Source organism: Ochotona princeps, chromosome 16 (genome assembly GCF_030435755.1).
Source record: "Ochotona princeps isolate mOchPri1 chromosome 16, mOchPri1.hap1, whole genome shotgun sequence".
Lineage (NCBI taxonomy): Eukaryota > Metazoa > Chordata > Mammalia > Lagomorpha > Ochotonidae > Ochotona > Ochotona princeps.
The window spans coordinates 52824999-52848680 of NC_080847.1; the positions used below are offsets into that span (position 1 = coordinate 52824999).

The 23682-nt window shown below is 61.4% G+C and overlaps 1 protein-coding gene across 3 annotated transcripts; it reads left to right on the forward strand.

The window, feature by feature from the left end:
- Positions 1-1824: 1824 nt before the first annotated feature.
- MARK4 (microtubule affinity regulating kinase 4) lies at positions 1825-23607 on the forward strand. 3 transcript variants are annotated; one of them, XM_004597948.2, is made up of 18 exons: positions 1825-2201; positions 5617-5817; positions 7558-7611; positions 7730-7778; positions 8115-8180; positions 8279-8349; positions 8769-8825; positions 11305-11541; positions 13610-13729; positions 13954-14053; positions 14894-15003; positions 15096-15255; positions 17178-17395; positions 19106-19209; positions 20762-21040; positions 21188-21267; positions 21835-21879; positions 22528-23607. In XM_004597948.2, the coding sequence occupies exons 1-18, from the start codon at positions 2151-2153 to the stop codon at positions 22590-22592; spliced, it is 2067 nt and encodes a 688-aa protein (XP_004598005.2). In that variant the 5' UTR covers positions 1825-2150; the 3' UTR covers positions 22593-23607. The 3 variants fall into 3 exon arrangements, with proteins under 3 accessions (XP_004598005.2, XP_058530413.1, XP_004598004.2); XM_058674430.1 differs by having other exon boundaries at positions 21216-21267; positions 22528-22664; XM_004597947.2 differs by lacking the exon at positions 21188-21267.
- The last annotated feature ends 75 nt before the right edge of the window (positions 23608-23682 follow it).

Below are 23682 nucleotides of genomic sequence, written 5' to 3' on the forward strand. Positions count from 1 at the left end.
TGCTGATACTCCAGGGCGCAGGGTCCCTAACCCAGGCTGGCGGCTGAGGAACCAAGTGTCACAAGAGGGGGGTTCTTACCAGCTGCACCCCACGCCCGCCCCCCAAAAAAGTGTTTTTTTAAGACTCATCTACTTTGTGGTCTTCCCCTCTGTAAGCCTCAGTCTGCCCCCTCTTCCACAGAAGCTGGGACATAATAGAATGGTTGGGGTGGGAACAGGGTCCCAGGATGGGTGATCACGGCAGTGCAGGGAAGGGATTTGCTGCCCTCGTGTGGTGTGTGTGACACCTGCGGCTCCCGGTGCTGCCACTGGGACAGGATCCTGGGGAGAACTCCGTCCCCTGCGTCCCTTTGGTCCCTCCCCACCACCAGCTCCCTGTCATCCAGAAGAGACCCTGAAGGTTCTGAAACTCCATCCTAAACTCACCTCTGCCCTCCAGGCCTGAGACTCCTCACGCTGGAAAATACAAGGACCCCTGGGACACACCGGGTTGTTCTCAAGGACCTGGGGGACCTGGGGGACACGTGGATGACAACGCCAACCCTGCCATCAGGGGTTGTATGACGTGGCCGGGCAACCCAAGCAGGCCCCCACACGGGTCCATCAGCCACGGCTGACAGCCCCAAACTTGCCCAGCAGGTGTCTAGGGCGGGCCGGGCAGACGTGGGAGGTTTCACTGTAGCGTCTGCCAATTCCCACAGTATAAACTTCCGCTGGGCAATTAGCTTCAATTTCCCGAGGGGAGGTCACTGAGGGTTTTGGGGACGCCATACATGGAAGCCCAGCATGGCAGAGCCCCTTGGTTGTGTGGAGAGTGGGCACCTCGGGCAGAGGCAAGCACACTTGCAGCACCAGCATCCCATATGGGCACTGGTTCAAGTCCTGGCTGTTCCACTTCCCATCCAGCTCCCTGCTTGAGGCTTGGGAAAGCAGTCGAGGACAGTCCAAAGCCTTGGGACCCTGGAATCATGTGGGAGACCTGGAAGAAGCTCCTGGCTTCTCACCAGCCCAGTTCTGGCTGTTGTGGTCACTTTGGGAATGAACCAGTGGACGAAAGATCTTCGAGTCTCCCCTTCTCTTTGTAACTCTGTCTTTCCAATAAAAAAAGAAACCTTTAAATAATCAGTAGTAGAAGACTAAAGTAGTTAAGACGGATGTAGCATTCGTGTTTTCCATAGAATTTAATTGTCTGCTCACGCAGCTTAATTTTCTTGAAGAATGAGAGTGTTCAACAACCAGCTCCAACATTCCTCCCACCGCCGGCACCTGCTCCCGCCTTGCCCACCCTGGGGGTCACACAGGCGGACAGAGCTGGGGGGCAGGGGAGGAGACTCCGCCCGCGGTGCCCACCGCTGGGGTGTGGCATCTTCCGGAGGGGGCGGGGAGAGGTGAGCCAGCCCCCCACCCCAGCCCAGGCCCAAGCCCCCCACCACGCCCTTGGGCCCTTGATCCTCTGTTGGGACAGTTTCCTGGGTGCCCTCCTCGGCCTGCTGCTGTGGGGCTTCTCTTGCTCCCCGCGCGCCCGGGTGCCGGTCGGCCTGGGTGTGCAGGCGGGTCTCGCCCTCCTCCTCCTCCTTCTGGGGTGGGGTGGTCTCCCTCTTTGTGTCCTTGTCTTTGTGTCTCCCCGTCTCTGTCCGCCCCTCGGGGCTCCCCACCTCCACGAGCCCCTCTGCGTCGGGACCTCACCGGCGCGCCCAGACCTGCCTCCGCCCCCAGAGCCCCGGGCCGGTACGGGCCTGCGCCTTTAAGGGCCGGTGGCGGCGGCGGCGGCGGCGGCGGGGGAGGGGTCCCGGGGCCCCGCCTTGCCGCCCCTCCCCCTGACGTCCCTTCCTCCCGGCCCCGCCGCCGCCCCGGCCGGCTCCGCGCCCCCTCCCCGCCCGCCGCCGCCGCCGGCGCCCCCATGGCGCCCCGGGACCCCCAGGCGCCGGGCCACTAAGGATCCTCAGCGGCCGCCGCCGCGCCCTGGCCCCGTCGCGCGCGGCGCGTGGACCCCGGCGTCCACGGCGTCCGGCTTTTGAGCTCGCGTCCCCCCCTTTCCTAAGGCCGGCGTGGGGGGGGAGGGGGAGCCAGGGGACCCCGGGATCCCCGCCCCCCCCACCCGGCCGCCCCTGCCTGCCTCTCCCTCCCCCACCCGGGACCCGGAGGAGAAGATGTCTTCGCGGACGGCGCTGGCCCCGGGCAACGATCGGAACTCGGACACTGTGAGTGGGGAGGGTCCGGCCCCTTGGGGGACCCTGGCTGCGCGAACCCCGACCCCCGTGACTGCCCCGGCCTCCTCCTCCGGGACCACCAGGCCCAGGGGAGCCCGGCCTGACCTGCCAGTGTGTTGGGGCGCCTCTCTCCAGGGACCCCCCGTCTCTCGCCCCTCTGCTGACCGTTTCCGCTCGGGGTGCGACCCCGCAGGAAGCCCCCTCCCACGGCCGGCCCGGAACCCCTCCCTCCCTCAGCAGCATGCTCCCCACGGGCCAGCAACTGGCCCCCTCTTCCCAGGCCCCTGATCCCCGGTGGTGCGGCCTGGCCCTGGGCTGCAGCCGTGGGCGCTGGCCTCCCCTGCTTTGGGTGCACCCTACGCTGTGACCGCTGGACAGGCAGGCTGGGGAAGTGGTCTCCACGTCTCCTGGGCCCAGGGCCCTGGTTGGCTCCTTCAAGGTCTTCCTGCTGGCTCTCAGGCCTGTGTCTGGGTTCCTAGCACTCCCCAGCACTGGGAGGGGGACCTCACAGATGTGCCAGAAGGACCCTCACTGGTCTCCTCCCTTCCAACCCTAAGGCATCCTGGTTCCGGTGTCTAGGCCCTGGCCCAGCCTGACCGCCTGCCTCCTGGGCCAGGTCAGCTCCTGGTGGGAAACCCGTAGCCAAGCCCCAACCTCTTGTTGCCCTCTGGGCCTGGCCCCTGTCTTGGAGGCACCCCAACTCCTCTTCATGGCCCAGGGCCTCCCCTGTCCTGCAGGGCATTCATGTACCCCAGGAAGCCCCCACCCCAGCTATTGCATCAACCCCAGCTCTGAGGCCTGACTGCAGGCCCTGCTTCCAGAAAGCTCCTGGCCTTGAGCCCTCCAGTCCCCCCTAGCTTTGGGGTCCGTCTGCCTGGAGCCTCCTCCATGGATAGGTGGCCTGGTGGGGGTGGCTCCAGGCCTGCTGCAGGGTAACTGCTGCTCCCCCAAGCGTCCCATGCCCCTCCCCAGTTCCTGGCTCCCTGACCCCCTTAGGGGCCCGGCTGGCCAGTCCTCCCGCACCAGAGTGTCTGCACCCCAGCTCCCCACAGGAGTGCCTGCCTCTGTCTCTTAGGAGGCTACCCAGATCTGCCCCTTGGGGGCACTGGAAGCCCTGGCTCCCTGCGTCCTGTGCTGGCTGTTCCCCCTGATGGGCACAGGGCCCTGACAGGCACGGGGTGGGGAAACCCCCTGAGGGCCTGGTATGGGTGCAGCCTGGCCCCAGGGTGACCACACACGGTGAGTTGGGCTGACTCCTGTCTGCCCCTTTGCATGCAGGCGCAGCCTTGGCACCCTCCCCCCATCTTGTGTTTTGGGGAGCCAGTGCACACAGGTACGCAGGGCCAAGCCTCTGGGGTTCCACTGTGCTCCCCTTGATGATCTGGTGGACACAGGTTCATGGCCCTCCTTGCCCCCACTCAGCCTCAGTTTTCCTCTCTGTAAAATGGGCATCATTCCCAGACTTCTTCCCACTGCTGCTGAGTCGCAGGCCAGGTAGCTGAGGTTCGCCTGCTGGGCAGACTGGACCCCTCTTTCTCCCTGTAAGATCTGAGGTTGCACCCCTCTTCTCTGCTACTTGGTTACCATGGCAACAGCCCTGCTGGGGTCCTGCTCCCTACCTCAAGTCCCAGGTCCCCCACTAGGGGGCCACCCTCCCCAGGTTCCCTAGCAACTGGCTGCTGTGTCGGGGTGCCAGCCGGGCTGGTGGCGGGGGACACGAGCCGGGCCAGCTGGCAATGCCTTTCAGTTTTTAGCTCCCACCCCCAATCCCTGGGGGCTTTCTCACCCAGCATCCCAGATGCCCTGTGCAGGGTCCCCCCAAACCGGCCTGCTGCCTTCAGAGGGGCCACCCTACACCTGTCAGCTCTTCTGGTACCACCAGCCTTCTTCATGGTTACGTATCGGGGGATTGGGGACCCCAGTCTCCACTCTCCCATCTCTCTCAAGGGGCCGGGGCTGAGGACAGCCCTGTGGCCCATGGCCAGCAGGCCTGGGTTTGAATCCCACACACCCTGCTCCAGCTGTGCCCTGACCTGGGACAGTTCCCTGCCCCACCAGGGCCCGGGGTCCTGCCTGGAGAAAGTGGGCCAGGGCAAGGGGTGGGTGGCTGTGGCCACCTGACCCTGGCCTCCTCCGCTCTTGGGTGTGACACGTGACCTTGAAAAGCTCTTCAGGGAGAAGCTTGTCTACAGAGAACCTGGCCCCCTCTAGTCTGTGCAATAGGGATGACCGATGCACTCAGGTGCTGGTGGTTGAAGTGCTATTCAGTGGCCGCTGGCCACCTGCTTTCTGTAGCTGCCTTTGTTGTCCGGCTTCTCACCTGGGCCCCGCCAAGGCCACCCGGTCTGAGCGAGCGCCACCCTGGCTGGGGCCTCTGGCCCCAAATGGGAGGCCTGCTCCCTGGGGCCCACAGTGGGGACTGGACAGCGTGGAGCAGGCAGGTGACCAGCGGGGCGGAGGAGGCCGCAGCTGGAAGGATACAGAGTCAGGGACAGCCAGGCGCAGTGGCGTGGGCGGCAGCAGCAGCAGGTCAGGGCCCTGAGGGGAGGCCGCAGTGTCTCCTGTGGGAGGGAGGAGGCAGGGACTGGACCAGGGCTTGGGGCAGGATCGTCCAGACAGCTTACTTACCACAAGCCCTGGTAAGCTCGGGGCGGGGGGCAGGTGGTCATGGCTGGCAACTGCCCCTTTCAGACCTGAAGTAACCAAAGCTGCCAGGCTGCTGGCAGGTGTCGGGGCAGTAAGGAGTAGAAGGGTTTGATTTTCACAAGATTCATTTGGTTGAAAAGCAGAGTTACAGAGAGAAGGGGCAGAGAGAGAGAGAGAGAGAGACATGGAGATCTTCCATCTGCTGGTTCACTTCCCAAATAACTACAATAGCCAGAGCTAAGCTAATCCAGAGCCAGGAGCCAGGGGCTTCTTCAGGGTCTCCCACATGGGCGCAGGATCTCAAGGCTTTGGGTCATCCTCGACTGCTTTCCCAGATCCCAAGCAGGGAACTGGATGGGAAATGGAACAGCTGGGACTCAAACTGGTATCCTCAGGAGATGCCAGTGCTGCAAGCTGTGCCAAAGCAGCCAGCCCCGGGGAAAAGGCCTGTTGGTGTTGGACTTGGAATGTGTTTTGGGGGCTGCAGTGGGGACCGCAGGGAGGATGTGGGAGGTTGGAGCTGCTGATGGTTGGGACAGGACATTGAGTGGGGACAGAGTCCACATGGGTAAGCTTGAGGCTGCAGCTTCTAGAGCTGCCGGGAATATGAAGGGGCTGCTGCTGGTGGTGAAGGGTGAAGAGGGTCACTGCCCTGGGGCTTCTGTGTGCAGAGATACAGTGGCTGCAAGGGAGGCCCAGGTCGGGGGGGGTACTGGGCACCACCAGGCTGGAGGACTCACTCTGTGTTTCCTCTGCCCAGCATGGCACGTTGGGCAGCGGCCGCTCCTCAGATAAAGGGCCATCCTGGTCCAGCCGCTCTCTGGGCGCCCGCTGCCGGAACTCCATCGCCTCCTGCCCCGAGGAGCAGCCGCATGTGGGCAACTACCGGCTGCTCAGGACCATCGGCAAGGGCAACTTCGCCAAGGTCAAGCTGGCCCGGCATATCCTCACGGGCCGCGAGGTGAGTGTGGAGTCCCGGGGCACGCCTGCCAGCGCCACTCCCATCCCCACCCCAGGCCAGGGCGGCTGGCACAGATGTGTGTGGCATTTCTCAGGTGGCATGGGTAGACCTGACCACCCCATGTGTGAATGGTGTACTCTGGCACCTCAGAGCCTTTTAGGGACCTCGAGGGTAGGACAGCCTCTCAGCTGGACGCTGACTGTGGCAGCATTAGTGCAAAAGGCGCGTTCATGCAGACCCCAGTCCCCGAAAGTGGCAGGTGCATGCCTGAGTTTCCTTGCCCCTCCCCCACCTCACCACCAGCTCTGGAGAAACTGCTGAGGGTCGGCTCTCTAGCCTTGGCTGGCCTCTCCCGGTGCCCTCGCGCCATGCCCATCATACCCACCAAAGACCCCAGGCCCTGACAGGTGCACAGGCGGATTCTAAGAAAGCAGCCGATTGCATGGCGTGCCCCACCCTGCCCCTGACTTGGGATGAGGTTCAGGGACACTCTGGTCTGGCCGTGAAAGCAGCACCGGACGAGAAGCTGAAGCGTCTGCTCGTCCACCAGGGACCCCAGCGTGTGGGACCACCCTTCCGCGGTGGGTCCTGGCACGTGAGCGCGGAGAGAGCTGGGGGCGCAGGAATGGCGAGTTCCCATCCCGCTGACAATGTATGCATGCGGCACGCCTCACACATCCCTGGAGAGGAACCGTATGATCATCTCCGTGCTGGCATGCCAAGTGTTTGGCACAAGTTTTTAAAGCGCGCATCCACGGGAATGCAAGCAGGGGGAGGGGAGCTCCCCCACAGGGAACGCATCGCCCTCTGCTGTAGGAGTGCCCTATCGGGGGCACAGAGGGCGCCAGGCTGGGCTCCCTGTGCCTGCAGGGGTCAGCCAGTGCCTCAAAGTCTAGGTGCCTGCCGCAAAGCCTAGGTACCCGCCACAAAGACAGAGGCAGATATTTTATTTATTACTTTAGATTGATTTGTTTCTCTGAAAGGCAGAGTTAGGAGAGACACATAGATCTTGCATGTCCCTGTTCACTCCCCACGTGGCCGCAGTGGCCAGAGCTGAGCTGATCCGAAGCCAGGAGCTTCCTCCGGGTCTCCCGTGTGGGTGCTTGGGCCGTCCTCCACTACTTTCCTCGGTACATTAACAGAGACCTGGATGGGAAGTGGAGCAGCCAGGACTCAAACCAGCACCCATAAGGGATACCAGTGTCGCAAGCTAAGCCACAGCACCGGTCCCTGGATACATGCTTTTCAACCCACTGACTCCTGGAAAGCACCCGGCACTCTGACCCAATGTCTAATTCTAAACAAGAGCAAACATTCTGATTTCCTCTCGGCACTGGCTGACTCAAGGCCTGTTTCTCTCTTTTTGAAAATTGCTTCTTTATTTTTATTGAAAGAGTGACAGTGACAGAGGTCTCATAGCCAGTCTGTCACTCCCCGGAAGCCCACCGCAGCCCGGGCTGGGAGAGGGCGAAGCAGGAGCTCCGAGCTCCATCCACGTCTCCCACAGGCTCTTTAGAGCGGAACGGGACTATGCCCAGGTGTTGATTCTCAAGGTCTTGGTCACCCTTACATACCCCATGCTCCCACCTCCCGGCCAGGGCCCCATACTGGGGAAGTGTTTGAGCCCCCTTTCAGGGGCTCCCCTGAGAGGGGGATGGAGAAGAGCCCCACGTCACGAGCCGGCCTCACAGCCAGGGGCCTGCGGGGCCTCAGCCTGACACCCCTCCCCTCCACTTGTAGGTCGCCATCAAGATCATCGACAAAACCCAGCTGAACCCCAGCAGCCTTCAGAAGGTGAGGCAGGGAGGAGGGCCCAGGGTGGCCAGACAGTGTCAGGGAGTGGGAGGTGGGTCCGGTCTGGCCGTGGCAGCTGGGCCTCACTCTGTCTGTCTGCCTTCCCTGCCACACCCAGCTGTTCCGTGAAGTCCGCATCATGAAGGGCCTGAACCACCCCAACATCGGTGAGGAGCGACGTCACTGCTGGGGGCTGGGCACTGCCTCCCAGGTCCCTGGGAGGCCTGGGTGAGGACGTGCAGGTCTTGAGCGCTCGGTGCCTAGCTGAGCCGTCGTGGCTTTACTGTCATGTCAGCAGGCAGGGGCTTTGTGGGAGAAGTGGGGTTTGGGTTGGCACACTCTTAGTCTCGCTGGTTGGGGCTGCACGGTGCTGCCTGACACTGGGCCCCCGACCTCCCATGGGCAGCTAAGCCAGGCCCGGCAGTTTGAGCAGTGGCACAATCATGGAGTATTCTTAAGCTGGGGTCCCCCCTCATCTGTGCCTGCCCCCCCCACCATTGCAGTGAAGCTCTTCGAGGTGATCGAGACGGAGAAGACGCTGTACTTGGTGATGGAATACGCAAGCGCAGGTGAGGCCCCGCCCCACCTGGGCCCCTCCCCACCGCCACCTGCTCTGATCGCCCGGCCCCGCCCCCACGTGTTTTGACCACCCAGCTCCACCCCACAGGAGAAGTGTTTGACTACCTCGTGTCCCACGGCCGCATGAAGGAGAAGGAGGCCCGAGCCAAGTTCAGACAGGTGTGGCACAGGGCTAAGGGTGGGGCTGGAGCCCTGGCTGTGGGAGAAAGTGTGGAGGCGGTGGGCCGGGCCCAGGTGTATGTGCAGGGTGGTGGTGTGGGCAGCAAGGTGTGCCCAGTATACAGGTGCAAGGCTGCCAGGCGTGCATGACTGCCCGGCTGCCCTGGGTGGGAGGTGCTGCATGTCTGCAGGTGAGCCATGAGCTCATGGGCACACCCAGGTGTGAGGGTGAGTGGGGGGGCGGGGCCTAATGTCTAGGTTTCTTTGGCCCTGGGTGTGGTTTCCAGGTGTCCTGGGGGATGTGTGTGTTGAACTGGACGGGGGTGCCCTACAGGCCTCTGGCTGTGACTGAGCCAGCGTCCCCAGGGACTTGTTGGGGGGTGGAGACTGTGAGGTAACCGACCCCCACCTTCCCCCAGATTGTCTCAGCTGTGCACTACTGTCACCAGAAAAACATCGTACACAGGGACCTGAAGGTAAGCCCCGCCCCCGCCAGCCTTGAAGCCAAGCCCCGCCCCCGCCAGCCCTTTGCCTGGCTGTCCCTCCCCGCCCTGAGCAGCCAACTTTCCCAGGCTACAGAACACAAGGGAAAGAAACAAAGTATCGTGGGCCAGCTGTGGGACAAGGACACAGCAGAGGATGGAGCTCTCAGACTCCAGAATGTTCTAGAATCCTTCTCGATGAGGGTTTTCCAGCCTGGCAGTCACATGGCCCGCCGGACCTTAGAGCTGGAGGACGGCATGGAGGGGAGGGCAGCCGTGAAGGGTGCTTGGGGCTTGGGCTGGGCGGCCTGATTTGGGGCCGTGTGTCCCTGGGAGTCACAGCTGCACATGGGCTGCTCCGAAGCACGTACCATGCAGCCTCCCATCAGGTCAGGCACAGGAACCTTGGGCTCCATCAGCCAGTCAGCCACCATCTTGGGAGTACCTGCTCTGGGCTGGGCCTCACCCTGCGGGCTTTCGTGGAGTACTTAAAACGAAGGACCAGATTGGCTTATTGTATTTTTTTTTAAGATTTATTCATTTTTATCTGAGAGTTAGATTTACAAAGATAAAGATTTTGCACTGGCTGGTTCACTCCCCAAGTAGGTGCAATAGTTGCAGCTGAGCCAATTTGAAGCCACAAGCCTCTTCCGGGTCTCCCATGCAGGTGCAGGGTCCCAAGGCTTTGGACCATCCCCCATTGCTTCCCCAAGCCACAAGCAGGGAGCTGAATGGGAAGTGGAGTGGCCAAGATACGAACCGGCGTCCTATGGAATGCTGGGCTTACAGGTGGAGGATTAGTCTGTTGAGCTGCCATGCCAGCCTGGCATTATTGTTTAAAATACAAAAACTTTGGACACAAGCGTTTGGCCTGGGGATTGAGATGCAGCTTGGGGGGTTTGTACTGTGTCACAGAGCCTGTGCTTCCCTCCTGAGTCCTGCTGCCGGCTGGTACGCATGCTGGGAAGCAGCAGGGTGACCCTGGCACGTGGGCTGCTCACGCCCACATAGGACACCCACACGAGTTCCTGGCTCCCCCTGAAGTCTGGCTGAGGCCCCTCTGGTGTGGGCATTTGGGGAGCAAACCAGTGGATGACCTCTCTCTCTCTCTGTCTCTGCTGGTCTTGTCTTCCAAATAGGTGGGAAAAACACACACCATTTTTTTAAACATTGAAAAACTAATCCATTGTAGGCAGGCTGTTTTGCAAAAATCCCCTGTTAAAATAAATCACAGGGAAAATGAAAGAAAATGTACAAAATGCAAGCCGCATTGTTTAAAATTATATCTTAAACCCTGCTGTGCCCAGTTCCTGTAGAATTTCCCCACCAGGCCGGGCTTTCCCCTGGGCAGGTGGGGGTGAGCCTGGAGGCGGGCGCCCCCTGCTGGAGGGTCGTGGCAGTGGCTAAAGCGGCAGCAGGGTGGCGTCTTTTCCCCCCTTGGGGGAGCCGCCTTAGGCTGGGGGTAGGGGCCTGGGGCCAGGGCTCCCTGTGGCTCTTTCACTCTTTGGGGGCAGAAGCAGGGCATGCTGGACAGAAACGAGCCTGCTGGGGTGGCAAGGCTGCTAAGTCGTGGCTTGGGAGAAAGGTGTATAACACAGTGACCTTCCAGAGGGCAGACTTAGCTTGTAGTTACAAGTGGGAGGAGGTGGGCACTCCTGCTGCAGGGCTGGGCACCTGCTCTGCCCCATTCTTGCTGTGCACCGGAGACGGCCTCTCCGTGCCTTGCTTTCCTTGCCTGGGCAGTGGCCCCACACCACATGCCGGAGAAGGCCCAACACTCCACCACGCAGCATTTTTTGGGAACTCGGTGTGCTGCACGGGTTCTTGCCGGCACTGGCTACGTGCACAGAAACTGAGGCCTGGCGGCTCACACAGGGCACCTGCATTGAGTGGGTGCTTGGTGGTGGAATACACAAGCGCAGGTGAGGCCCCGGCCCACCAAGTGAAGCCAAGATGTTTCTAGATGTGTCCACGTGACCCCATAGATGTGTGCATTGACCCCATAGCGGGTGTACACATGACCCCACCAGACATGTACACATGATCTCATAGAGTGTTTCCATGTAACCTCACATGACCCCACATTAAGCTGCCTCCCACACACAACAGACCACAGGCCCGGGCACTTGGGGCTGAAGATGGGTGCGTTGCAATCATTCTTTGTGTTCCCGGGGGACTTGAGCGATCCTTCCTCTCCACTGATGACACTGAGGCTCGGGGGGCAGGAGTGTGCCAAACAGGGTGATCTTGGAACAGAAGCTCCCTGTAGGAGCAGGGGTAGGACTGTCCCCACTCTATGGAGGAGGAGGAGGCTGGAGCCCAGAAACATGAGGTTGCTGCCCCAAGATGCAGGGACGGAGCCCTGAGCCCCAGCAAGCCACCCACCTGCCGCCCTGACACAAGGACAGGACCCAGAGCCCAGGCTGCTGCCCCACCAGACCCCCTCACCTGCCCTCCCTGCCTTTCCTGCCAGGCCGAAAACCTGCTGCTAGACGCCGAAGCCAACATCAAGATCGCAGACTTCGGCTTCAGCAATGAGTTCACGCTGGGCTCGAAGCTGGACACGTTCTGCGGGAGCCCCCCATATGCTGCCCCAGAGCTGTTCCAGGGCAAGAAGTACGACGGGCCCGAGGTGGACATCTGGAGCCTGGGCGTCATCTTGTACACCCTGGTCAGCGGCTCCCTGCCCTTCGACGGGCACAACCTCAAGGTGCAGGGGCAGGGCGGGGCGGGGGCATGGGCAGGCTGGTAGGCCCTTTCCTGCTGAGGTTTAAGTCCGGGGAAAAGACCAGGAAGGGGCCGCACTTGCTGGCCAGTTCTGTGTCCCCCCACCGTGCGTGCTATTGTCATGGTTGCAAGTGGACTGGAGGGTCAGGCACCGTGTGGTCCCCCCTCCTGTGAGCTTGGCAGCTGTTTTTGCTCCTGGTCAAGGTCCCCTCAGGGTCCCAGCTGTGCTGCCTCCAATGTCAGGTACTTCACCGGCCTGATCCCCTGCACTCCAGGCCCCAAGCCCTTGTGGTGTCGGAGAGCGACCAACGGGCCAGTGAGCACCACGTTGGCGCTCCCAGGAGGCACGTAGCCAGGGGCTAGCTCCACATTGGCCTGAGCAATTGGAGTGATTTCAGAGTTGTCTTCCTGATTCTGTTTCTCCCCTGTGAGGTGGAGAGCTGCACAGGTGACCCGAGTGAGCGAGCCGTGAGCTTTTCCGGCAGGGTGTGGCACCAGCCACCCAGCAGGCTGGGAGCTGCCCCAGAGTGGGCGTAGTACAATACCCACATTCCACGTGAGCGCTGGTTCAAGTCCCAGCTGCTCCTCTTCCCATCCAGCTCCATGATAAAGCACCTGGGAAGGCAGTGAAGGATGGCCCAAGTGCTTCGGCCTCTGCCACTCAGGAGGGAGACCCGGCTGGAGTTGTGGCCTCTGGCTTCAGCCTGGCCCAGCCCCATGCCACCACAGCACTCTGTGCAGTTACCTGGCCAGTCGAAGATCAGTTTGTGCCTCTTTCTCTGTAACTCTGCCTTTCAAATAAATAAATCCCTTTTTTAAAAAATGTATTGGCTTGTGGCTCAAGGCCAGGGCCTCTGTGCCCTTGCCACAGCTTGGCAGGGCCACCACAGGCTGTGGAGACGGCAGGGAGCCAGGGCAGGGCTCCGGGCCTTGGCCCCTCAGGAGCTGGGAGTGTTGTCCTGGACTGGCCTTGTGACCCGAGGTGCCACTGAGGGCCTCCCAGAGGCCCCGCCCCCGCACACCTGGGAGGCCTGTTGGGGGCGGGGCCATGGCTCAGGCCCCGCCTCCAGCCACACAGTCCCCTGGCAGGGACCTCACCTTTGGTGGTGGGGGGCTTTGGTGTCCTCTCTGGAAAGCTTGCATCTGCACCCATGGCATGGCGCTGTGACAGTGGCTGTCTGTGTGAGACACGTGGGGGACTCTGCTTAGTCCAGGGAGGGTCAGCACTCTCTCTGGAACCCCAAGATCCAGTCTCACCCTAGGGACTGGACATCACTCATGTCTCACCCCGGCACCTGATTCTATCTCCCTTGGTTCTTTTTAATTTGGAAAAATGTGCTGACTTCAGGGCAGATAGACAAAGCGTCCATCCACCGTTTGACTGCCCAGACACACACCATGGCCAGAGCTGATCCTAGCACCAAGACCAGGAATGGGGGGCCAGGAGCTCAAGCCAGCCTCCAGGCCTCGGCTCTCAGAGCCTCGGAGCCACTGCCTCCCAGCACGGGCATCAGCTGGAGTCAGGAGCCAAGACCTCAGCCCAGGCCCCGCTCACCCCAGGCAGAGGAGCCCAAGCTCCACCCCACCCCCCAAGACCACGGAGCAGCCCCCTGGACCTGGAATGTTGTAGTTCACCTGGGGCAGCAGAGGTGCACCCCACCCAGAGCAGGTGCCATACATCTGACAGATGTGCCCCCTGGGGGCACAGGTGCAGGCCTGCACCAAGGGGCATTACAGTGGTCCCAGCTGGCCCAGCTCCCCCTTCGCCAGGCTCCTAGAATTTTATTTGTAAGATTCCTTCTGAGGGAAGAGTTAGCACAGCTTAAGAACAGCTTCTCTGGGGAAATCACCGTGGCTACATGATGTCCCAGGGGACCTCAGTTTAGACCCTGGACTTGGCAGTTCTGTCCTTGGACAGACCAGGAGGAGTGAATGAGTGCAGAGGTGGGGGCGGGGTATCCAACCCCGCAGTAAGCTGGTCTCCACATGAGGAGTTGGTGGGGCGTCCCCCTCCCCCTCGGTGCAGCCTGCCAAGTGACTGGTCCCCGCAGGAGCTGCGGGAGCGCGTCCTGCGCGGCAAGTACCGCGTCCCATTCTACATGTCCACAGACTGTGAGAGCATCCTACGCAGATTCCTGGTGCTGAACCCCGCCAAGCGCTGTACTCTCGAGGTGAGCCGCCCCCGGGCCCCCCACACCAGTCATTAGCTAATGAGCCTGATTACAGGGTGCAGGCCCCAGATGGGGCGGGGGCGGAGGGTGGCAGCAGGAGATGCCAGCTTCAGAGAGAAAGGGGCTCCTCGTTGGGGTGCCAGGCACCTGCTGGGGCGGGGCGGGGGGCAGCTGAGGGATCCCCATTCCTCCTTTTGACACTTGCCTTCCCTCTTCCCCCTCAGCAAATCATGAAAGACAAATGGATCAACATTGGCTACGAGGGCGAAGAGCTGAAGCCATACACGGAGCCCGAGGAGGACTTCACTGACACCAAGCGGATTGGTGAGGGCCCCCCCCGGCCCCCGCCTGTGCCTGGGGGGTGCAGGGTAGTCAGCAAGCTTCCTCTAGCGTCTGCCGGGCCGGCCCGGGGCTTCTTCCGGCTTCCTCTCCTGTAATATGTTGCTATAATAGGGACACCTGCTGGTGTGCCCCAGCCATTGGCATCTCATTCCTCACCTCCCCAAAGGCCCCCTCCTCCCCACTTCTGTCCTCATGTCCCCAGCTGGGCACTCCAGGACACCTGCATTTGCGCCTTCTACATGGAGGCCACCTGCCAGCACCAGTCAGCACTGGGTCAGGAAGCCGAGGGTCCCCAGCAGGATCAGGTTGAACCGGTGTAGGAGGCACCTTGCGGGTCAGCACAGAGCTGGCAGGTTCATCTGGCCTGACCTGCTGCTAACCGAGTGCTCATTCGTGTCAGTAGAAAAATCTCCAGGCACAACTGGATTCAGGCACTCAGTTGTGGAGAATCTAGTTTCTTCTCCCCAGGGCCCTCCTCACTAGGGGCAAAGCTGGCCTCAGCCACCCGGACAGCCGGGAGCCCTGACAGGAAGGGGAGGGGTTTCCCTTGTAGAAGCCCTAGGCTGGCTGGTGGTCCCTGAATGTGTGCATTCTCCTTGGCCATCATTATGTCATGTACCTGGTCTGAACCAATCAGAGTGACTCTGAGGGTGGGGGCGAGAGCAGGTGCTGGCTGGTGCCTCCCACACTGGGGTGCATAGCTGGCGAAGGGATGTGTGTGTGGGGGGGTGGAATATTCTAGAAGGGAAAGGTCATGAGTGCTGACTGGAGGGAGCAGGCAACACCTGTGGAGGCTGACCCTTGTCTCCGCCCCTCTGCCAGAGGTGATGGTGGGCATGGGTTACACCCGTGAGGAGATCCGAGAGGCCTTGACCAGCCAGAAGTACAACGAAGTGACCGCCACCTACCTCCTGCTGGGCAGGAAGACAGAGGTCAGAGGGGAGTGACCCGCCGGCCTGGGGACCCTCAGGAGGCAGGGGGGACAGTGGCCTGATTTCTGCCCATCCCCATCTCCCTGCTGCAGGAGGGTGGGGACCGGGGCGCCCCAGGGCTGGCCCTGGCACGGGTGCGGGCGCCCAGCGACACCACCAACGGCTCAAGCTCCAGTAAGAGTGCCAGCCACAGCAAGGCCCAGCGCAGCGCCTCGTCCACCTACCACCGCCAGCGTCGGCACAGCGACTTCTGTGAGTGATCGCGGGAGGGACCCCCAGGACCCAGGGTCAGCATCTGTACCCCCTCGGTGCCATCCCTGCCAGGCAGCAGGTCATGTGCCAGGACCTAAGCTGCTGCCATCCATGTGGGAGACCCAGACGGAGCTCCTGGCTCCTGCCTGCAGTCTGGTCCGGACCTAGCTGCCGGTGGCATTTAGAGCATGACTGAGGGACTGGTCACTTGGCCGCCTGTTTCTCTTGCTCTTTCTATTCCTCTCCCCCTCTCTGCCTGTCAAGTAGATACATTTTTGCAAAATAGCCAAAAGAAAGACAGGGAGTTCCTCGACACCCCCCAGTCCTGCTTCCTCTTGGCTCCTCTGGCTGTTCCTTGGCCTGATTTATCTCATGTTTTCTCGGAGCTCGCCACTCCCAGGCCTCGGACAGTGGCTTCAGAGACCAGCACAGCAGATAGCCCGCCTCTCCTCGGCCTCCTCTGTTGAGGCCTGCTGCACTGTTATCACAGTCTGGCTGGGATTAATCTGCCGGATCCGGGGCACAGGACACATTGTACAAAGCGGCTGCTGAGAGCCTGCCCTCTGACCCCTCCTCCACTCTACAGGGAGAGGAGGTGCTTCTTAAGGAAAGGAGGGAGGGCTCTCTGCACCCCACATTCTGCAGCTGATAGCTGATGACTGCAGTGGGCGGACAGCCCCCCACTGCCGTGAGAGCAGGCCTGAGGGGTCGCCCACCTGCACCCTCTGCCAGTGTTAACACTACCCTCCGGCTTCACAAAATTTACACAGCATACAACTCACCTGTTAAAAGTAAGCAACTGAAAATAAATAAAAATGTTTTTAAATTTTAAAAAAGTAAGCAAGTCATCCTTCCCATCTGCTGGTTCTCTCTCTGCGTGACCACAGTACACAGGGGTGAGTCCAGCTGAGGCTAGGAGCCCAGAACTCAGTCCAGGGGTCCCACGTGGGTGGCAAAGACCCAAGCCATTGAGCTGTCACCTGCTACCTTCCAGGTGCGTTAGCAGGAGCTGGACTCAGAAGTGGAGCTGAGGAAGCTGTGCTATGGTAGAATGGTCTGGTCCTCTGCCTGCAACACCAGCATCCCATATGGGCACTGGTTCCTGTCCCGGCTGCTCCATTTCGCACCCAGCTCCCTGCTTATGGCCTAAGGGTGCGACAAGAATGGTCCAAGTCTTTGGGACCCTGCACCCACATGAGAGACCCAGACCGGCTCCTGGCTTCGTGCCGGCCCCGCTCTGGCCTCTGCGACCATTTGGGGAGTGAACTAGGGGATGGAAGGTCTCTCTCTCTGTGTCTCTCTCTCTCTCTCTCTGTCTCTTTGTAACTCTGACTTCCAAGTGAAATAAATAAAATATTAAAAAAAAAAAAAGAGCTGGGCCTTGAACCCAGGCCCGCCAAGCGGCACCTTAACCACTGCACCCACTCACACTCCCCCCACGCTTTGCAAGCCAGACCTCGTGACATCCCCGTCATTTCTGGGGCACAGGATTAACCCCAGGGTGGGAGGGAGTGTCTATCTCAACCTCAGTGATTCTAGAACATGTTTTTTACTTCTAGAAACAGAGAGGGGGAGAGAGAAAGAGGGAGTTAAGAGAGGCCTCCTTGCAAATGCCCCTAGCTGGAGCAGAAGCAAGGAGCTGCAATGTTACATCAGGGCCCACGTGACTCAGGTCAGCTGCTGCCTTCCCAGGCGTGTTAGCAGGGGCTGGATCGGAAGCGAACCAGCAGGGGCTAGAACAGGTACTCCTGTGGGATGCCAACATCACAGACAGGGGCTTAGGTACTGTACCACAGTGGCAGCCCAGCTGTTCCCCTATTCAGGTGTTGAAGCATTCCCAGGAGATGCTATGCCTGGGAGGTTCCCTGGGCTGGTTCTGGTCCCCAGTGCTGCCTGCTCTGATGGCTGCCCTCCTTCCACAGGCGGCCCATCCCCCACCCCCCTGCACCCCAAACGCAGCCCGACCAGTACCGGGGAGACGGAGCTGAAAGAGGAGCGGCTGCCAGGCCGCAAGGCCAGCTGCAGTGCCACTGGGAGTGGCAGTCGGGGGCTGCCGCCCTCCAGCCCCATGGTCAGCAGCGCCCACAACCCCAACAAGGCTGAGATCCCCGAGCGACGGAAGGACAGCACAAGCGCCCCTGTGAGTGGGGGGCCGGGGTGGGCTGGGTGGGCCAAGGCTGCGTGACATGGCCGTCCACCCTTGCGTGCAGCAAGCCCCAGTGAGCAGCCCCTCCCCGGGGTTGGTGTCAAGTAGGTCTAGAGCTGAGTACCGGGGCAGACAGGGCTTTCTGCAGTACCCAGAGTCTGCTGCTGCCCTGGGTCATGACCTTGATGGTGCTGCAAACTCGGTAAGAAGGCAGGGAGCAGCTGTCATCCCGTCTCCTCCCAAGGCCTCCTGGGTACAAAGAGGAGCCACTTTTTACCCAGGACCCAGAGCTGCAAAGCATCCTGGGACAAGTGGCCTGGGCTGTCCAGGCCCTGACAGATGCAGGCTGGGCACATGGAGCCATGCCAGGCTGGAGTGGCACCTGGGATGCCAGAACTACACAGGCCAAGAAGCAGAGGATGAGGATGGATGGGCCCTGGGCCTCAGCTCTCCGAGCAGCATCTGTGAAACGGCCTCATTCAAAAATCTGATGAGAGGGTCTGTTTATGAAAGATACATTTATTGGAAAGAGCAACGGGAGAGGTTTTTTTTTGCTGGTTCTGTCCCGAAGTGGCCACAGAAGGGCTGGGCCAGGCTGAAGCCAGGAGCCAAGAACTCTATCCGGGCATCCTACATTGGTTCAGGGCTGAGGACCTGGGCCATCTTCTGCTTCCCCGGGATGTTAGTGGGAACTGGATCAAAGCGAAGCAGCCGGGACTCAAAGCGGCTCTCCGCTATGGGGTGCTGGCATCCTAAGCTGTAACAGGGCGGCCCTGTGAGCAGCCCTCCACCAATGGCACCTGGTGCGGCTGGGAAACTCAACCCAGACCAGGAAGGAAACAGCAGATTAGCCACCGAGTCAAAAGGAGGAAATAGTAGAGGGAAAAAACACCGTGGAAAAAAGCAGAGGAAAACTGGAGGAGAATGTGGGCGAAGCCGGAAGCGGACCCTTTGATAAGTCCTTGAAGCCCGTGGCCCCTGAAAGACCGATAACACATCGAAGCCAACGCCGAGGCACCCAGGCTCCGAAACCAGCAGGACAAGATGCCGATGAAAAAGACGCCAGGGTACTGTTTGGAGCAATTGTCCACCAGCAAGCGTGGTGGCCCTGACAGATGCAGGCTGGGTGCACAGAGCCACACTAGGCGAGGGCGGTGCCCAGGATGCCAGAACTACACGAGCCAAGAAGCAGAGGGTGAGGATGGGCCCTGAGCCTCAGCTCTCTGAGCAGCCAGAATGCCTGCAACGTGCAACCAAGCAGGCCTGACGCTGCAGGAAGCAGGAAGCCTGACCTCACCCAGCACCGCAGCCGTCATCCTTGGGGGTCCCAGGCCCATCCATGTGCTCCTGGCAGCATCAGCAGGAGGCCACAGGAAGCTCGGGCCTCAGCCGGGGCCAGGGTCGGCGTGCAGCAGGGAGAGTAGGTGGCTCTTGGGCAGGTCAGCAGCCAGGGCTGGAAGGGAAGTGGCAGGGCACCCACCGGGAGGTGCACATGGCACTCGCTGGGGACTAGTGTGTACCTGGGAGTGGGCCCAAGGCCAGGGGCAGCCTTGGGTGACCCCCCTACTCCCTTGGAGTTCACCTGGTGCCACAGCCTCTGCTCCCTCCTGGCCCCGCGCGGTTCACTCACCCGGCAGGAGGAAGGGGAGCGGGAGCTGCAGGTCCCGTGACCTCCTGTTCCCCCCATGGCCGTGTCTTCCACAGAACAACCTGCCTCCCAGCATGATGACCCGCAGGAACACCTATGTGTGCACCGAGCGCCCGGGGGCCGAGCGCCCGTCCCTGTCGGCAAACGGCAAAGAGAACAGGTCTGGCAGGAGGCGCGCTGGGTGACGGGGCGGGCGGGGAGGTGAGCGGGACACCCTCTCAGCAGCATGGGCCCCCTGTGCCCAGACCACAGCCCTCCCCACATGGTGGATGAATCACCATGCTCCCCCACCCCACCACAGGCTGGGACAGCCCCAGCGGATTGATTGATTGATGCATTTTGTAAAAGCAGAGCGAAGCCCTGGATGGCAGCAGGCAGCTCAGTGCCTGCTGGGCTGCCTCCCAGGCTGCCTGCCTGCCACAGTGCAGGCCCTGGAGCCAGCAGCCAGGGACACCGATTCCAACTTGGCTGCAGTCCCAGGGTGGGCCTGGCATCGGGACAATGGCCTGGACACGGGAATATGTGCTGGCTTGCACCTGCTGAACACACAGGCAGGGGGCCTGAGCACAGCAGGGCAGAGCAGACGTGACACAGGGACCTGTCGCTTCTGTGTTCAGATCCTGGCCCCACGCCATGCTGGCTGGGTGATGGGCACCCCTGTGGGCCTCCATGTCCTGTCTGTACTGTGGAGCTGATGTCCCTGCCTCCAGGCAGGCGCGGCTGCTGCCCTAACCAGGTCAGCCCCAGCACAGGATCTGCTGCTCCGCCAGAGGGGAGCTTGTTTCCTATTGGGTCCTAGAGCCCCGCAGTGACAATTGAGAAAATGAGACTCAGGGCAAGTAACAGCCAGGATCACGCAGCTGAGAAGGGTCCAGGAGCAGAGGAACCAGAAACTGTAGCCACTGTGGCCGTAGCCTTCCAGTTCTGGTCAGTGAGTCCTTCTGATTCTAAGTAAGGTAGCGGTTTAGTCCTCTGGGACAGAGCTATCTGACCACAGGCCCCCCCAAGGGCTTGTCCACAGGGGGGTCCCCAGGCCTCCCTGCTCCAGCAGTTGCAACCGTTTTCCAACCAGCAAGAAGTGGACAAAGACCTGGAGAGCAAGCTGCCAGCCTTTTAAAGGCTTGACCCAGAAATGTACCCAGCACCTCTGCTCACGTCCCATTGGCTGGGGCAGTCATGTGACTACATCCAGTTGCAAGGAAGACTGGGAAATGTAGTCTCCAACTGAGTTTTGCGTTCCCAGGGTAGGGACTCCAGCAAGGGAAGCAGCAGCCATCTGCCACTGTCAGCGCTTGCTGGCTGAGACCCACGCTATGGCCTGCGCACATAGAAAGTGGAAATCTGGTCCCTGCTTTCCACAGGGATCTCACTGCCCCTGCCGCATCTAGAGAAAATGAGGGGGAAGTTCCCCTACTCTTGACTTGTCCCTGTCAGGAAACGGTCCTGGATCCAAGTGCCCTTGACCTTGGCCTCTCTCCCTTACGTGGACCCAGGTCACATTGTTTGGTTCCTGAGGTATGAATGGCAGGTGATAAGCCAGTTGCCCCAAGCACCTGTGCAGAGGAGAGTTGGGAAAAATGACACCAGGCTTATACGCTGTACAGCCAGGCCGCCCCGGATGGCTGGAGGGTCTGGTCTCCACTAGGCCAGCACAGAGAAGCATCAAAGGGGAGAGGGGCCCAGGCTGACCTGATCTGCCCCTCTTCCTGCAGCTCGGGCACCGCGCGGGCACCACCTGCCTCCCCCTCCAGCCATAGCCTGGCACCCCCTGCTGGTGAGCGGAGCCGCCTGGCCCGCGGCTCCACCATCCGCAGTACCTTCCACGGTGGCCAGGTCCGGGACAGGCGTACGGGGAGCAGTGGCGGTGGGGGCGTACAGAATGGACCCCCTGCCTCTCCCACGCTGGCCCACGAGGCTGCACCCCTACCCGCCGGGCGGACCCGCCCAACCACCAACCTCTTCACCAAGCTGACCTCCAAACTGACCCGAAGGTGAGTCCCCAGGGACAGCGGGGGGTCTGGGGCGGGTGGGGCCACAGGCTTAACCTGTCCTCTCTACTCTGCCTCCTGCCCTCTGATGCGTCCCTCTCTTCCTCCTCCTCCTGTCCTGTCACCCTGCGCCTGCCCCTTGCACTGCAGGGTAACCCTCGATCCCTCTAAACGGCAGAACTCTAACCGCTGCGTCTCGGGCGCCTCTCTGCCCCAGGGATCCAAGATCCGTAAGTGCCCTGGGCCCCAGCTGTGCCTGTGGGGAGGGGTGGCGTGGTTGGCACCAGGTAGCTGGCGTCCTCAGTTAGTGAACGGAAGCTGCCCAGGGGCCTTAGGCAGTCACTCGGTGACATGGGTGACATGGGGCTGGGACAACTGAGGTCCCAAGGGCTGGGCCCAGTGTGTTGCTTTGGAAGGCACTTTCTAGCATGGGAAGGAACCTGTGTGTGGCTGTGACCCGAGAGAGAGAGGACCCACAGCCTGTGGGACCTTCAGACTGTCAGATAGGCACACGGGACGAGATGCGCAGCTCAGGGGAGGGGACAGCTTTGCTGGGGCCAGCCTCAGCCAGGAGGTGTCTGCATGGAGCATGGGCCAGAGTGTGAATCGGCTTGTGCATCTGTGTGTGTGTTTGTGTGTGTCCTCCACAACCTTTTCATGTTCCAGATTCTTCTGTCCTCCACCCTGCACTAACCATTCCAGGGCCTGAGGGCCCTGTGGGCATGAGCGGGAGACAGGCTGGGGCGGTGGGAGGGTCCCACCTCTGGTTAGACATGCTGTCCCCTTCGCTTCCCCAGGGTCACAGACGAACCTGAGAGAATCGGGGGACCTGAGGTCGCAAGGTGAGTGCGTGTCCGGCCCCACGGGCCTCCATCCCACCCCCCACCAGCAGCCGGGGCTCCTGCTCCTCAGATGCCCCCAGAGCCCCCGTGGCCCCTCTAGTTGGCACTGAGTCCACAAGCCTCTTCCGTGGCAGCCTTGGCCCAGGTGTGGGTTACGCCCGTCCTGCCCAGCAGGGGGAAGTGCAGAGGCCAGAGATGCAGCCGACCCCCAGGTCCCCTGCTCAGCTCTGCTCTGTAGCTCAAAAGCCACTCACGGTTTCCAGTACATAAACTACACGTGTGGCCATGTTCCAGTAAAACAGGATTCACAGAAGCAGTTGGCACTGTGACTGGCCAAGCCCTGCCAGGCTAGAGACCTTAAAGAAACAACTTCCCTGGAATTCCCACAAAGTCCCAAGGCTGATTCATTGCTCATAGTAGGTCACGTGCCTGTCCCCAAGCCAACACCTGGGGCCAGAGAAGTACATGAGTCTTGATTGGCCAGAGTGGTCACATGCTCTTTTGTGGCCCAAGGAAGGGTCATGGGGCATGCACCCCGCTTCTGCTCAGGCCCAGGCTGGGGGAGAACATGCATGTCCTGTCCCCTCCTGGGTCCCAACGCTCCCCTCTCTGACCTCCTCGTCTCCCCCTTCCCCCCACCCCCCACAGTTGCCATCTACCTTGGGATCAAGCGGAAACCACCCCCCGGCTGCTCCGACTCCCCTGGAGTGTGAAGCTGACCAGCTCACGGCCGCCCGAGGCCTTGATGGCGGCGCTGCGCCAGGCCACAGCGGCCGCTCGCTGCCGCTGTCGCCAGCCCCAGCCTTTCCTGCTGGCCTGCCTGCACGGGGGTGCTGGCGGGCCCGAGCCCCTGTCCCACTTCGAAGTGGAGGTGTGCCAGCTGCCCCGGCCAGGCCTGCGGGGAGTGCTGTTCCGCCGTGTGGCGGGCACCGCCCTGGCCTTTCGCACGCTCGTCACCCGTATCTCCAACGACCTGGAGCTCTGAGCCGCCGCAGCCTGGGGTCCCCATCTTCCTGTGGCGCCCCCTTATCATCACCTCAGCTTTCCTGGGACAGATCTGGGGGCCAGGGTGGGGGCCCCTCTGCTGTGAGGGACAAGGACCAGGGGTGCCGAGCAGAGCAGGCTGGCACCTCCCAGGCGTCTCCAGCTGGACCTGGATCCCTTGACTTTGGGGAAGACTTGGGGGGCAGGAAGGGAAACTGAGACACTTCCATTCCTCCCAGCAGCTGGGGAGCAAGGCCTGGGGCCAGGGGCAGGACAAGCTGCTAAGACTAAAAACTGGAAGCCTCGGGCGGGGGGGAACCTGGGAGTGGGGTCAGGCAGCTCCTCCCCTCCCGCTCGGGCTCCCTCCTGCCCCAGGCTGGCGCGGGGCACTTTGTAGAAACCCTTGTAAATACCCCCGGCCCCTCCACAGACGTCCTGAGGAGCCGTCGCTGTCGCCCCCCCCAGTTTTTAAGTTATTATCCCACCCTCTGTCAGCCTCTCACCTGCAGCCTGTCGCCCAATAAACGTAGGCCAGTCCCCCCCCCATGCCACCCTTGGGGTCTTCCTTCCCCACCTGCACCTGCCTCAGTTGTCCCATCTGCAGAGTGGAGGTGAGGGCGCGGGAAGGGAGCAGGTGACGGAGGAGAGGGCAGGACGGAACGCGGGCGCATCCGCCACTCGATACACTGGACTTGGCCACTTCTGCCCCAGTAGCGCATTTACTCAATAAACACTCAATGACCAGTGCCGCCTCTGTGCCAGGCCCGGTGCCCAACACGGAGACTTGAGGAGTCCTTGGAGGCCCCCAGTGTGAGGACC

Excerpts from the sequence above, each read along its gene's own strand:
- MARK4 (XM_004597947.2), top strand. The coding sequence starts at position 2,151 with ATGTCTTCGCGGACGGCGCTGGCCCCGGGCAACGATCGGAACTCGGAC. Across the intron at positions 19,210-20,761 it reads GCAAACGGCAAAGAGAACAG|CTCGGGCACCGCGCGGGCAC; the intron begins GTCTGGCAGGAG and ends CTCTTCCTGCAG. Across the intron at positions 21,880-22,527 it reads GGGGGACCTGAGGTCGCAAG|TTGCCATCTACCTTGGGATC; the intron begins GTGAGTGCGTGT and ends CACCCCCCACAG.